At 48.7% G+C, this 14,829-nt stretch overlaps 2 protein-coding genes across 5 annotated transcripts in view; both read left to right on the top strand.

Annotated features, from left to right (window-relative positions):
* GRIN2D (glutamate ionotropic receptor NMDA type subunit 2D) overlaps positions 1 to 14,829 on the top strand; it is a 45,873-nt gene that overhangs the window by 14,071 nt on the left and 16,973 nt on the right. For all 4 annotated transcript variants that reach the window (XM_053607387.1, XM_053607388.1, XM_053607389.1 and 1 more), the window contains 7 exons: positions 3,075 to 3,189; positions 3,465 to 3,676; positions 3,951 to 4,119; positions 4,691 to 4,844; positions 8,031 to 8,156; positions 8,356 to 8,585; positions 9,715 to 9,875. In XM_053607387.1, coding sequence (XP_053463362.1) covers positions 3,075 to 3,189; positions 3,465 to 3,676; positions 3,951 to 4,119; positions 4,691 to 4,844; positions 8,031 to 8,156; positions 8,356 to 8,585; positions 9,715 to 9,875 — 1,167 coding nt within the window. The remainder of the gene's footprint in view (positions 1 to 3,074; positions 3,190 to 3,464; positions 3,677 to 3,950; positions 4,120 to 4,690; positions 4,845 to 8,030; positions 8,157 to 8,355; positions 8,586 to 9,714; positions 9,876 to 14,829) is intronic.
* On the top strand, positions 12,049 to 12,397 carry LOC128597208 (ATP synthase membrane subunit K, mitochondrial-like). The gene has a single exon (XM_053607392.1). It carries the CDS (start codon positions 12,106 to 12,108, stop codon positions 12,280 to 12,282), a length of 177 nt encoding a protein of 58 aa, XP_053463367.1. The 5' UTR covers positions 12,049 to 12,105; the 3' UTR covers positions 12,283 to 12,397.

Raw genomic sequence — 14,829 nt, 5'->3', positions numbered from 1 at the left:
TCACCCTTGGTAGAGTGCTATGGTGTCATAGCTCACAGCAACCTCAAACTCTTGGACTCAAGTAATTCTCTGGCCTTAGCCTCCCGAGTAACTGGGACTACAGGCGCCTGCCACAACTAACCTGGGACATTTTTGGTTGCATGAAGCAGAGTCTCATTCAAGTTTCCTTCGGGAAAAGGGGTTTTATCGCAAAGATAAACACACATAGAAACACAGAAGTCAGGAATTGAGGCTAACCTGGGATCCATCTACTCATTCATCTCTTTCTGATTCTCTCTTACTTTCTTCCCTGTCTCTGTCTCTGTCTTTCTCTCTTTCTGTCATCTCCCAGAGGCTGTTCAGTTCTTTACCTGGGATTTGTGATCCCTCATAATTTCAACCTTTCCTGACCACCACCTATCCCTCCAGATCTCATAGCAAACTGTCATCCCAAGAGAGGAAGTGCACTGGCCTCAGTCAGCCTTCCAAACCAGGCTACTCAAAGCACAAGTCAGGCTGTTAGGCTGGAAGTTTTCTAGGTGGAGGAGATAACTAAGCTGCGACTTGAAGGATTAAATACTTGTTCATTCATTTATTCATTGAAAAGCCATTTTTCTGAAAGTCAATGCTTTAGCATCACAAGGTTCCTGTATTCAGCAAACTTAATAGGGGAGAAAGGCAATGAACAACCAAGAAAAGAATGAAAATAACTTCCAATATGAAAATCAAACAGGGGGAATATGATAAGAAATGCTTAGGGGGCCAGGCTAGGTTAGGAAAGGCCTTTCTGAGTAGATAAAATTTGGGAGTTAAACAATGGATATAGAGGAGGAGTCAAGCATTAGAAGTTCTGAACGAAGGAAGACGGAACAGCAAGTACAAAGGCCCTGGGGTTGGAACTATCTTCTTGCAGTCTGTTTTTTGCTGCTATAACAGAGTACCATAGACTGGGTAGTTTATAAGTTTCTGTAGCTGGGAAATCCAATGTCAAAATGTCAGCATCTGGTGAGGGCCTTCTTGCTGCATCATTACATGGCAGAGGGGCAGAGAGAAAAGAGGGGAAGGGGGAGGCAAGCCCAGTCCCACAATAATAGCTTTAGTCCATTCATGAGGGTGCTGGAGTCCTCATGACTGAAACACCTCTTAAAGGTCCCACATCCCCAAACCATCACAATGGCAAGGAGGATAAAGGTATGAATAGGGGACAAAGAGACACGAGGGGCCTAGATCATGTGGGGCCATTAGGCCAGGAGGAGAGTTTTGGACTTGATTCTAGAATAGTGGAGAGTTCACCAGAAATAGTTTCCCAGATAGAGGGAAAAGCATGTGCAAAAGGCCCAGAGGGTGAGGAAAAACATGGGTAAACTGGTGGGATCACAGTAGTGCAGAGCAGATGAAGGCAGCTGAATTAGGGACGGAGATGATGAGGCTGGGGAGGTGGGTGGCACTAGGCCTTTGCCTTCAATGCCAGGTTGAAAGGCTTGGACTTTGTTCCAGGGCATTGGCTAGCCAGGGTTGGGCTCTGAGCAGGGGAGGGGTGGAGTCAGTTTTGGGTGGAGAAAAACCCCTTTATAGCCTGTTAGGATACAGACAGGAGAAGACAGATCAGAGGCTAGCATGAGGTACAGGAGTGTGGGAGGGTGGGAGAAGATGGGGTAGAGAGAGTCCCAGGATAGGAAGGATGGGGCTTAAGGACTGACGGCCTGGATGGCAGGAGTGGAGGGTGAGGAAGGCAGCTGAGAGTGACTGGGCAAACTATGTGAGAGGCAGTCAGAGTACGGATTGTGCTGCAAAGAGAAGATATTTGGGAGTCCAGAGACCCCTGGTGCTTCTTCCCAGAAGAAGGGACATTTGAGCCAAGTCTCTGAGACACCTGAGTTGGTCAGGAGAAGAAAGGGTGATATAAGGGTTTTCCAGGCAAACAAAATTAGCACCTGCAAAAGCCTAGAGACAGGAACTCACTTGACATGTTTGAGAGACACCTTGCATTCAGTGTAGATGAAGCAAAGAAAGGGTTTTGGGGCCGGATTGGCTCACGCCTGTAATCCTAGCATTCTGGGAGGAAGAGGCAGGCTGATTGCCTGAGCTCAGGAGTTCAAGACTGGCCTAAGCAAGAAAGAGACTCTGAAAAAAAAAAAAAAAGAAAGAGACTCTGTCTCTACTAAAAATAGAAAAACTAGCCGGACATTGTGTTAGGCACCTGTAGTCTAAACTACTCAAGAGGCTGAGGCAAGTGGATAACTTTTTTTTTCTTTGAGACAGAGTCTCACTTTGTCACCCTCCGTAGAGTACCTTGGCATCATAGCTCACAGCAACCTCAAACCCTTGGGCCCAAGCAATCCTCCTGCCTCAGCCTCCAGAGTAACTGGCGTTCTAGGCATCTACCACAATGCCTGGCTAGGTTTTTTTGTTGTTGTTTGTTTGAGACAGAGTCTCACTTTGTCACCCTCAGAGTACTATGGCGTCATAGCTCACAGCAACCTCAAATTCTTGGGCTCAAGTGATTCTTTTGCCTCAGCCTCCCAAGTAGCTGGAACTACAGGTGCCCACCACACACCCAGCTATTTTTTAGAAATGGGGTCTCACTCCTGCTCAGGCCAGTAAGCTCAGGCAATCCACCCACCTTGGCCTCCCAGAGTGCTAGGATTATAGGTGTGAGCCCCTGTGCCCGGCCCCAAGAGAATAACTTGAGCCCAAAAGTCTGAGGTTGCTGTGAGCTAGGCTGATGCCACAGTACTTTACCCAAGGCGATGGAGTGAGACTTTGTCTCCAAACAGAAAGGTTTTGGAGAAGAATTTGAGGGTGGGAAGTGATCAGAGATGGGTCTTCAGAGGCAGATGGGGCAGAACACAAAGAGACTCCAGGGCTTCAATATCTAGCTGAGAGTCTGGGACCTTATCCTGGGGACACTGGCTGGCCAAGAGAAGGGTACTGATTAGGAGAAAATGCATATTTGTGTGTTTGAGATCTTGAATGTGAAGAAGAGATTCCAGCTAGGTGCTGGCACTGGTCATAGAAAGGGGACTTTCTATGCCTTCAGTCGCTAAGGTCCAGATGACACGTCCCTACATGTCCACTCCCTTTCTCCTGGGCAGGTACTTCATGAACATTACCTGGGATAACCGGGATTACTCCTTCAATGAGGATGGCTTCCTGGTGAACCCCTCCCTGGTGGTCATCTCCCTTACCAGAGACAGAACATGGGAGGTGGTGAGTGGCAGCCCAGACTTCAGCCATGGGAGAGGAACTGGACTCCTGGGACCTGGCAGAGGCCAGAGCTGCCGTCCTGGATTCTGAGGGAGGAGGGGACTGGGAGCCTGGGCTTCTGGTTCCTGGAGAGACAGGTCTGAAGAAGGGAGGGGCTCCTGGTCCTGGGGGAGATGGTGCCTATACTCCTAGGTCTGAGGAACCAGGAACATGAAGGCCAGGACACACACATGGAGACTTCCCCCAAGGAAGCCTGACTCTCCTTCTCTTTGGCCAAGGTGGGCAGCTGGGAGCAGCAGACTCTCCGCCTCAAGTACCCTCTATGGTCCCGCTATGGTCGCTTCCTACAGCCAGTGGATGATACGCAGCACCTCACAGTGGCCACACTCGAGGAGAGGCCCTTTGTCATTGTGGAGCCGGCAGACCCCATCAGCGGCACTTGCATCCGAGACTCGGTCCCCTGCCGGAGCCAGCTGAACCGGACCCACAGGTGACAGCCCAAGATCCAGAAGTTCAAAAACCTCCTCCCTTGAAGCCCAGTAGTCTCTTCGCTCATCCTTCTCCTCCCTTGGGACCCAGGGTCCACGAAGCCCTCCAGCTTCGTGATCTAAGTCAAATCGCATAGCTCCTTTGAGCCTCGGTTTCCCCAGAAAATGCTAACCCCTGTTTTAGCTGCTACCTGTCCCTTCTTCCACACCCTTGAATCATGGGAGAGTCTAAGGGGGGGCATTCTCCAAACTCCCCAAGCCTGGTCGTTCCCGCAGCCCACCCCCGGACGCCCCTCGCCCGGAGAAGCGGTGCTGCAAGGGCTTCTGCATCGACATTCTGAAGCGGCTGGCGCACACTATCGGCTTCAGCTACGATCTCTACCTGGTCACCAACGGCAAGCACGGGAAGAAGATCGATGGCGTCTGGAACGGCATGATTGGGGAGGTGAGGCAGGACGAGGGGGCAGATCTTAGGATGGGATATTGGGGTGCGTCGCCAAGAAGGTGGCACGTTGGGGCTGAGGGCAAGGCCATAAGGAGGGAGCACTAACTCAGAAGGGGAGGGGCCACAAAAGACACGCTTTGGGAAAGGGGGCGGGGTCATGGGGAGGAGGGACTTTGGGGAAGAGGAGGCGGTTCCAGGTGATGGGGGCGGGGGTGGGGTGGTGGCAGGAGGGTCGAGCCTCCCCCTCAGGAGAACTGATAAGAACTGCAGGGTGGGGCCAGGGGAAGGGTTACCTTTTCCCAATCTGCTCCCATCTCTCCCCTCCACCTTTCCCTGCCTCACTCTGAGTTTCGCTCCTCATCCACCTTCCTGTGTCCTTTAGCCCTTTCCCATCCAAATACTAACCAGGTCCAACCCTGCTCAGCTTCTGCAGTCAGACAAAATCAGGCATGTCCCAGGTGGCATGCCCATAGACAGCCCTCTCTTTCACTGTGTCCTTGGTTTCCTCTAGCCATCAGGTCTTTGCCTGCCTGATCCAGGTTCCCTCACCCACTCCTTGTCCCCACCCCAGGTGTTCTACCAGCGTGCAGACATGGCCATTGGCTCTCTCACTATCAACGAGGAGAGGTCCGAGATCGTGGATTTCTCTGTCCCCTTTGTGGAGACGGGCATCAGCGTTATGGTAGCACGCAGCAATGGCACTGTGTCCCCCTCCGCCTTCCTCGGTGAGCTGGAGTCCTGGGACAGGGAGCCAGACCTAGGGAAAGCTGGAGAAGTTGTCCCCTGCAGACCCTGGGGTCAGAACACCTGGATTCAAAGCCGGGTATTGTGTCTACTAGCTGTTTTACTCTGGTCAAAAGTGACATAACTTCTGAGCCTCAGATTCCTTACTTGCAAGATGGAAGAAATACTGTCCCCTACCAGAAGGAATTTTACCATGAAGCTAAAGAAGTTTGAGCTCAAGAGCTTTCTCTTGCCCCATTCCTTAAAAGGCCTTGCTCCTGCTTTTGTATTCATAATGTCCTATTCTTTTATTTATTTATTTTTTCGAGACAAAGTCTCACTTTGTCTCTCTTGGTAGAGTGCTGTGGCATCACAGCTCACAGCAACCTCAAACTCCTGGGCTTAAGTTATTCTCTTGCCTCAGCCTCCCATGCTCTTTGAAACATGTACAGGGCCCTGCCGTAACACATAGCTATTTTTAGAGATGGAGGTCTCACTCTGGTTCAGGTTGGTCTCAGACCTGTGAGCTCAGGCAATCCACCTGACTCGGCCTCCCAAGTGCTAGGATTACAGGCATGAGCCACTGCACCCAGCTCTATTCTTTTCTCTTTAAGAGAGTCCTCAGGATTGTGTAAGCTTCAGGCCCCACGAAACCCAAGTGTCTTTCCTAGGCATAAGATGAAGAGAATAGAAGAGCATGGCACAGGCGCATTGTTAAGCATGCAAGTCATACCCTGGTGTTTACTGAGCACCTACTAGGTGCCAGGCACTGGGCTCCACACTGAGAACACAGTGGTGAATGAGGCAGACACAAATTCCTGCCATGTAGGTGCTTTTAGCCTTGTGGAGGGGACAGAAAATAAACCTGTAAAAGGGATGTGTAGACAAAATCACTTCAGATAGTTAAAGGCTGGCCATGGTGGCTCAGGCCTGTAATCCCAGCACTCTGGGAGGCCAAAGTGGGCAGATTGCTTGAGCTCAGGAGTTCAAGACCAGCTGGAGCAAGAGTGAGATTCCGTCTCTAAAAAAAAAGAAAGAAGAAAGAAGAAAAAAAAAGGAAAAAAAAAAAAAGAAAAAAAAAGAGAAAAAAAAAGAAAGAAAAAGAGAGAGAGAAAGAGAGAAAGAAAGAAAGAAAGAAAGAGCTAGGCATTGTGGTGGGCACTTGTAGTCCCAGCTACTTGGGAGCCTGAGGCAAGAGAATTGCTTGAGCCCAAGAGTTTGAGGTTGCTGTGAGCTATGACAGCACAGCACTCTCCCAAGGGTGACAAAGTGAAACTCTGTCTCAAAAATAAATAAATGCCCTGAGAAACTAAGCCAGGGTGAAGAGGTGGGAAGGAATAAAGCTGTTGTAGGTGTGGGTCAGCAGGAGAGACCTCTGTGTGAAGGGGACCCAGTCCTGCATAGATCTGGCTGGAGAAGCATCTGTCAGGGCAGGGCTAAAGCAGGAATTCGTGGAGTGTTTGTGAAGAAACTGGAGATCTGTGTGATTGGGAGGTTAGTGAGGGAAGGAGGGCTGAGAGGGAACAAGGCAGATCTTGCAGTACCTTTGATACAATGGTAGGAAGTTTGGGTTTTACTCCTGTTGCAATGTGAGGCTTTTACTATGGAAGGAGGTGTGGGGACATAGGAGCAAGTTTATGGTGGCTCTGTGGAAGGATCAGGCTGGTGAGGAGGCTGCTGTAGGGGTCCATGCTGAAGACAGGATCAGGTGTGCAACAGGAAGGTGGCAATGGGGGTGAGACAAGTAGGCAGAATCGGGGTATGGGTAGGAAGCTGCCATGAGATGATCGGCTACAGTCTTCAAGGTGAGTTGGGTAGAGGTCCCATTTCCTGACCTGGTGAAGACAGAAGGAGGAGCATATATCAGGCCAAGGGCAACAGTTCATATCAATTCCTGCTTGCTCTTTGAAGCATGAGCAAAGCTTCTGGGAGACTCGAGGGGCTAGAAGCAGAAACATCCCTTCCTTTTGCTCTGTGTTCTGTACATATTTCCCTGCACAATGCCTCCTGTGGCCTCCTCTTTGCACTGAGGTCTTTGCAGGGCCCACTGAGAAACACCACATGGGGCCACTGCCCTCAGGCAGCACACAGCAGGGTAGTGACAAGGTTTTATATATGCCCTGCCAAGTTACCCAGCAGAGATGACAGGCATGACCCCACATGCTGCAGTGACTGCCAAGGGTGCTGACCTTGCTGTGACAGATGCAATCCTAGCAGCTCATACTTGGCCCTGGGAGGTTGAATCACCTGATAGGAATCTCAAGGAAATGATGATTTTTTTTTTTTTATTGTCAGTGAGGTCCCAGGGCTGACACAGTTATAGAATGTGAGGAGGGGACACATGAATGAGGGGTTGTCTGACGGATAGGGCAGGGTGGCATCTCTGGCAGGAGAGCTGATGAGACAAGGCAGAGAGGGGTCAGCTGTGAGTTCTGGGTGGCTAAAGCGTGGATACTTGAGAGAGTGATCAGGACAGAGAGGAGAGTGGGACAAGGTCAGTAGCATGGACTTTGTCCCAGGGGTTCTGGGGAGCCCTGGAAGGAATTTAAGCAGGCGCAAGGCAAGATCATCTCTGGGCTGTGTTGGGGGCTGCTGGCAGGGAGGGGATTGGGGATGGGAGAATACAGGACCTGAGCCCAGCTGGCCATAAGAATAGATAGGACACCCAACAATAAAAAAAAAAAAAAAGAATAGATAGGACAGGTCCAAGTAGCATTTGAGCAGGAGCACAGGGCTGGGGCTGACAGACTGCGGAGTGGAGAAGGAGGGAGTGAGAATGGCAAAGGGGGGTTGGACCTGTAATCCAGGATGGTGGGGCTCCCAAGATGGGGGGGGGGGTTTGCTGGGGGCTGGTCTGGGCTCAGTCCAGGAGGTAATCAATGGCCTGGGGGGAATGGCCTGGGTGCAGGGTGGGTGGGAATGCAGCCTCAGGTTTGGAGCTCAGGAAACATTTAGAAGACAGTTTATATTTGGTGGTGGAAACCACAGTAATGGTTGTGGTGGCAGTCTTTGAGAGACACTGCCTCTCAGGGTTCTAGATGGGCAAATAATGCTGTCTCAGAGGTGGAAATAGGAAAAGGGACATGACAGGATGGGGCCAGATCCAAGCTGCACTTTATTCACACATCTATGGTCCCCGCCATCCTTTGCTTGGCTGAGCCATGACCACACCCCCACCTTGTCCGCAGAGCCCTACAGCCCCGCCGTGTGGGTGATGATGTTCGTCATGTGCCTCACCGTAGTCGCCGTCACCGTTTTCATCTTCGAGTACCTCAGTCCCGTCGGCTACAACCGCAGCTTGGCCACGGGCAAGCGTGAGTTCCCTTCCACCTAACACCCTACCAACCAGCTCCAGGGCCACAGATAGAACTACATTTCCCAGCAGCCCCCGGTGGAGCTATAACTTCTTGAGGGGGTAGAGGCCGTGGGGGCCACTGGGAATTCTAGTTCTCCCTGCTCCCACCTTGGGTAGAAGCTATTTGGGGTCCATGTGCCCATCCTGGCACCTTGCAGGCCCTGGCGGCTCAACCTTCACCATCGGGAAATCCATCTGGCTGCTCTGGGCCCTGGTGTTCAATAACTCGGTACCTGTGGAGAATCCCCGGGGAACTACCAGCAAAATCATGGTGCTGGTGTGGGCCTTCTTCGCTGTCATCTTCCTCGCTAGCTACACAGCCAACCTGGCCGCCTTCATGATCCAGGAGGAGTACGTGGACACCGTGTCTGGACTCAGTGACCGCAAGGTGTGTGTGGGAGGTAGGGGGTGGCTAGATTGGAAGTCACTGAGATTGGCACCGGCAGGTCGAAGGGGATTTCTGGGGGCGGGGGTCTCTCCCTAAGAAGTCCAGAATGCCAAAATGGAATGTTCTAGAAGGAAGGAGAAAGGCATGTTTCTCAATGGACTGTTTTAAGATTCCTAGGGGAAGATGGTGCCCCTCAATGTTCTAGGGGCAGTCCTGCCAAATGGAATATTCTAGACTAGTGCTTCTCTCACTCAATCTGTAATCGAGGACGAATTTTTGAAAAGTCTAATTCATTGGAAGCCAATGCTTTTGTAAAAGACAACAGAAATGACTAACTAGAAAAGCAAGATTTAAAATCAAGGTATGCAAAAGCCAAACCCAAATGTTTATGTATTGGATTCAACAGGCATAAAATGATGCCATAGTATTGCTCTAAACACCCACTGTCTCCACACCTATACTCGCCTCACTGCAGTCACAGTGTTTGTTCAGTTTGAGACTAAAGTGGTTAACTCTCCAGGTGTCATGACCTATTCTAAGGGTTGAGACGTCAATTTATGGGTAAAAAGCATATTTTTTTAATGGAGTGGAATGGAATAGAATAGAAAATACATTTGTTTCATCTTAAGAAACTTTGGTTTTGGGTGGTGCCTGTGGCTCAAAGGAGTAGGGCACTGGCCTCATATGCCAGAGGTGGCAGGTTCAAGTCCAGCCCTGGCCAAAAACTGCAAAAAAAGAAAAGAAAAGAAACTTTGGTTTTAGTCACATGCACACAGACATCTGATACTGAGGCAGCACACACCCATCCGCTACATCTAAGGTTTAAATAGTGAAGTATTTCTGAATGGATTGGCAAATAGCAACTGCCCCCAGCCCCTGCTATGCCAGCCCCTGTCCCACGGACCTCACAAGATCCATTAAGTTAAGGCTTAATGCACAGCACATCAGCAGCCTCTTTCCCATGACCTTTCAGATTACCTGTCTGCAGCTGTGTGTTCAGGGTGGGTGTAGTACTGTGGTACAAAACGCTGCTGGTGTCTGGCAGATGGCGAGTGTCCCTCAGAATGGAGCATTTGGGTCGGGCATGTCCCTGGGGAAGGCGCCCTAATAACTCCCCATTCTGCCCCAGTTCCAGCGGCCCCAGGAGCAGTACCCGCCCCTGAAGTTTGGAACTGTGCCCAATGGGTCCACGGAGAAAAACATTCGCAGCAACTATCCCGACATGCACAGCTACATGGTGCGCTACAACCAGCCCCGCGTAGAGGAAGCGCTCACTCAGCTCAAGGCAGGGTCAGCGCAGACTCGGGGGCTGGGGCCCGGGGCTGCTGGGGGTCCTGAGGATGCCCAACGATGGGGGGAGTCAGGGTTCATTTATCAGCCCCAGAGGTCAGCCCAGGGTGGGTCAGCTTGGAGGGCAGAGGTCACTGAGGGTGGGAATGGACTCCCCAGTCTAGGAGTAGGGTTCCTGTGATGTTTTCAAGGATGCAATAGTCATAGATTCTGGGTCCAAACTGCCAGGGCTCAAATCCTGCCTCTGCCCTTTCTCTGCTTTGTGACCTTGAGCAAGTTACTCAACGACTTTGAACCTCTATTCCTCATCTGAAAATGTGGATAATCAGTCTCCCCATTATGATGATCATAAGGTCATCATAAGAAATCAACTAGTTAATCCAGGCATAACACTTAGAACAGTGCCTGGCACACTGTCGGTGTTTGCTAACATTATTACTTTCATTCTCATTATTGTTAGACTTGCACTCATTGGAATAAATACTAGGATTATGTTGTTTTTTATTCATGTATTTATTTATTTATTTTTATCTTTATTTTTTTGGAGACAGAGTCTCACTTTTTCTTCTCTGGTAGCATGCCATGGTGTCATAGCTCACAGCAACCTCAAACTCTTGGGCTGGAGCGATTCTCTTGCCTCAGCCTCCCAAGTAGCTGGGACTTATAGGCACCCGCCACAACACCCGGCTATTTTTAAAGATGAGGTCTGGCTCTGGCTCAGGCTGGTCTCTCTGTGAGCTCAGGCAATCCACCTGCCCACCTCACCCAGCCTTTTATTATTTTTTTAACATCAGTTTCCCAAATCATAGGGATAAATTTTAATTCAGGCCCCCAAAACGCAGCCCAAGATTACAACAAAGTTAAACACAGGAATACTTTCATTTATTTAGTTCTTAACCATGCATTATTTTAGTCCTTAACCGTGCATTTCTTTTCTTTTCTCTCTCTTTTTTTTTGAGACAGAGTCGTGGCATCATAGCTCACAGCCACCTTGAACTCTTGGGCTTAAGCGATTCTCTTGTCTCAGCCTCCCATGTAGCTGGGCCTATAGGCACCCACCACAACGCCAGCTATTTTTGGTTGTTTAGCAGGCCCCGGGCCAGGTTCAAACCTGCCAGGCCCAGTGTATGTGGATGGCACCCTAACCACTGAGATATGGGCGCCGAGCCCATGCATTTATTTTCTTATCCTCTGCACTCTCCCAGGGAGTAAACAAATAGATGACAACTCCTAACCTCAGGGGGGTAGGGTCTAGAGGCGGGAAGTGAATAAACCTGAAAACAGAAAAATCAGCAAGACCATTTCAGAAAGTGATAGTGAGCTGTAGTGTGGCTACGCTGGGATATTTTCACCAAGGTATTCAGAGTGGGCCTTTTTATTGAGAAGAGATCTCACTCTGTTGCTTAGGCTAGAGTGCTGTGGCATCATCATAGCTCACAGCAACTTCAAACTCGTGGGTTCAAGCAATCCTCCTGCCTCAGCCTCTCAAGTAGCGGGGACTATAGGCACCTGCCATAACACCTAGCTATTTTTTCTAGTTTTAGTAGAAACGTGGTCTCATTCTTCCTCAGGCTGGTCTGAAACTCCTGAGCTCAAGCATTCCATCCACTTTCAGCCTCCTAGAGTGCTAGGATTACAGATTGAGCCACTGTGCCACAACTCTGATTCTGTTTTTAAATGCCTGCTGGGCTGCCATGTGAAGAACGGATGGAGGAGGGGGATGTAAATGGGACCAGTGTGGATCTAGATCACCTGCCCCAAAGCCCACTCTCTGCTCACCCCTTCAATAGCCAGTCCTAACCAGGTCCTTGTTACCCCTCTGTCTTGATTAGAATTGCTGGTCTGCAAAGAAAGGAACCCATTCAGTCTGGGAACGGGAAATAGATGAGTCAGTGGAAGGATACAGGGGTGTCTCTCAGAACCAGTTGCAGAAAGTAAAGCTAGGCTTTGTGGAAATGTGAAAGTCATTCATTTATTTAGAAAATTTTTAAAAGCACCAACTTTGTGTCAGGTACAGTTCCTGCACTGGATAACAATAGTCAACAAAATAGGTCAGTTTCCTGGATAAGTTAGGAGTGCCTAAATAGACAGAGGTTTCTTTCTTCCTCAAAATAAGAAGTCCAGGGCTGGTCTGATCACTTTAAGTTACTTTTAAGAGTCTGGCATAAGGTGGCTGCGAACGTTGAAGGGCAGTGGCTGTGGAATTAGTGGCTTTGGTGAGATTGGAATCATGGCAGGTTCAGAAACTGATGCCCAATTTCAGTTTACTGGTGTTAAAAAATATTTCAACTCTTATACTCTCACAGGTAGAATGAACTATATACTGGCCACATATGGAAGCATTGCTTTGATAATTTTATACTTCAAGTTAAGATCTAAAAAAACTCCAGCTGTGAAAGCAACATAAATGGATTCTAAACTGTACTTCATCTATCTATTAAGTTTCCATGCCTGGAGAAGCTAATGTCACCTCATCATGTGATACTCAATTTGTACAATAAATCATGAACATGGAAAAAAAAGTCTGGCATGGTGGCTTACACCCTTAATCCCAGCACACTGGGAGACCCAGGCACAAGGACTGCTTGAGGCCAGGAGTTCGAGACTAGCCTGGGCAACATAGCAAGACCTAGCCTCTACAAAAATATTTTATTTTGTTCATTTAAATTTTTTTTTTAGGTCGAGTGCAGTGGCTCATGCTTGTAATACTAGCATTTAGGAGGCCAAGGCAGGTGGATCACCTGAGCTCAGGAGTTGGAGACCAGCCTGAGCAAGAGTGAGACCCCATCTCTAAAAATAGCCAGGCATGGTGGCAGGTGCCTGTAGTCTCAGCTACTTGGGAGGCTGAAGCAAGAGGATCCCTCAAGCCCAGGAGTTTGAGGATGCTGTGACCCATAACGCCATGGCACTCTACCAACAACAACAAAGTAAGACTCTGCCTCAAAAAATAAACAAATAAATAAAATAAATAAGTTAAATTTTTTGTTTTGTTTTGTTTGAGACACAGTCTCACTATGTTGCCCTGGGTAGACTGCCATGGTATCCCAGCTCACAGCAACCTCGGATTCCTGGGCTTAAGCAATTCTCTTGCCTCAGCCTCCCAAGTAGCTGTGACTACAGGCATCTGCCACAATGCCTGGTTACTATTTTGTTTTTGAGACAGACTCTCACTCTGTTGCCCTGAGTAGAGTGCAGTGACATTATCATAGCTCACTGCAACACTGAAACATAGCTCTCTACTAGGCTTTCAAGTCATCCTCCTGCCTCAGCCTCCCAAATAGCTGGGACTACAGGCACCCACCACTACACCTGGCTAGTTTTTCTATTTTTAGTAGAGACACGATCTCATTCTCACTCAGTGTGGTCTTGAACTCCTGAGCTCAAGGGATCCTCCTGCCTTGGCCTCCCAGAATGCTAGGATTACAGGCACCCAACTGAACAGCTGTTTTTTTTTTTTTTTGCATTGTACATCTATCCATTCATTCTTCCAAGTACAGTAGAACGTATGTAACTTGACCACCCAAGGGACTATATCAAACTGGTCAACACAGAGGTGGTCAACATAAGGCTAGGCCTACTGTACTGTACACGTGGTGCATGTCTGGCCTATGAAAATTAGGTCAATTTAAGGAGGTGGTCAATGTAGGGAGGTGGTCAGCTATGGAGGTTCTCCTGTATTTATCTAGTACCTTTGGTGTGTTAGGCTCCATTCCGGATACCTAAGTCCCAGTTTTCTTGAAGCTTCCATTCCAGCAGAGGGAGGTGGAAAATGCACATTATGAATACCATCTCCCTTAAAGTATCTCTGAACTTAATTAATAATCTTATCATAGGGAGTTTCTTTCTGGCCAGCTTCTTTTCCAGCTGTTTGCTTCTGCTGGAGCCCCATCTGCTGCTTTTTTCTCTGGAGAATGTTTTTCTACATCTTCTCATGGAATGCAGAGGTTCTAGTGCCCTCATTGTTTGGGAGTTCCTAACAATGTCCTGGGGTTTTAGAAGCATATGATCCTGGGTTCAAAGGGTAGCTACAGCTCTTACTTTCTGTGAGCCCTAGGGAAATCGGTCCAGCTGATAAGCCTTCATCTCCAACTCCATAAAATGGGGTCAACAGCACCTCTGTCCATCACGTGGCTATGGGAGACAGGTTCAACTTTCCATCCCTACAGAGTGAGAATCCTGTTGGTCTGGCTGAGGTCAGGTGTCCATGCCAGGGCTGCTGGATCAGAGTGGAACCCGGTCATATGGTTCCCTGGGCTGGGGCTACTTCTTCCACCAGCTTCCTGCCCTTGTGTTCAGTTCTGAAGACAGGTGAACATCTCAGCCCACCTTCCAGGGCTTCCCCATCCTAAATTCTCTTTCTCCTCTTATTTAACCATTTGTCTGCATGGCACTGCTTATTTTAAAGGTTGAGATCACTCCATCTACCACTTCCTTGATGTCAATGATTTCAGGCTTTCCCTTCCTCCCTTATTTCTAGAGCAGATCTGGGAACTGCATTGTCATTTCCAATATTCTAGCACCCAAGCTGAAATAAACAGGTGCTATTAATTTTCAGAACCTTCTTATGTACTCGAATATTTCCAAAGTGTTATTTCAACATGTAATCAATATATAAGTAAGGTGTTTTACTTCATTATTGATACTTTTTTTGGAGGTGAGGGGAACCCAAGTGCTGAATAACTGCATCTCACTTGTGCCTATCAAAATGGATAATGTAGATCTAAAACTCTGTCTTTTTATCTTTCCTATAATTTTCCTTCCCCTCCATCTTCTACTCTTCCTTCTCCTTCTCTTCTTGTACTTCTTCCCCTTCTTCAGCCCTTCCTTTGCTTCTCTCCTCCTCCAGATGTCATCCCTGTCCCTTAGTATCTGGATGACACTGGCTCCAATCTCCTTTCCTGAGAATTCTGTGAATTCTTGGGCTTCTTGTGGTCACCCTGGCTTCTAGCTCCTC

This window comes from Nycticebus coucang, chromosome 10 (genome assembly GCF_027406575.1).
Source record: "Nycticebus coucang isolate mNycCou1 chromosome 10, mNycCou1.pri, whole genome shotgun sequence".
Taxonomy (NCBI): domain Eukaryota; kingdom Metazoa; phylum Chordata; class Mammalia; order Primates; family Lorisidae; genus Nycticebus; species Nycticebus coucang.
This window is presented reverse-complemented; position numbering and strand designations above follow the sequence as displayed.

Excerpts from the sequence above, each read along its gene's own strand:
- LOC128597208 (XM_053607392.1), top strand. The coding sequence starts at position 12,106 with ATGGCAGGTTCAGAAACTGATGCCCAATTTCAGTTTACTGGTGTTAAA.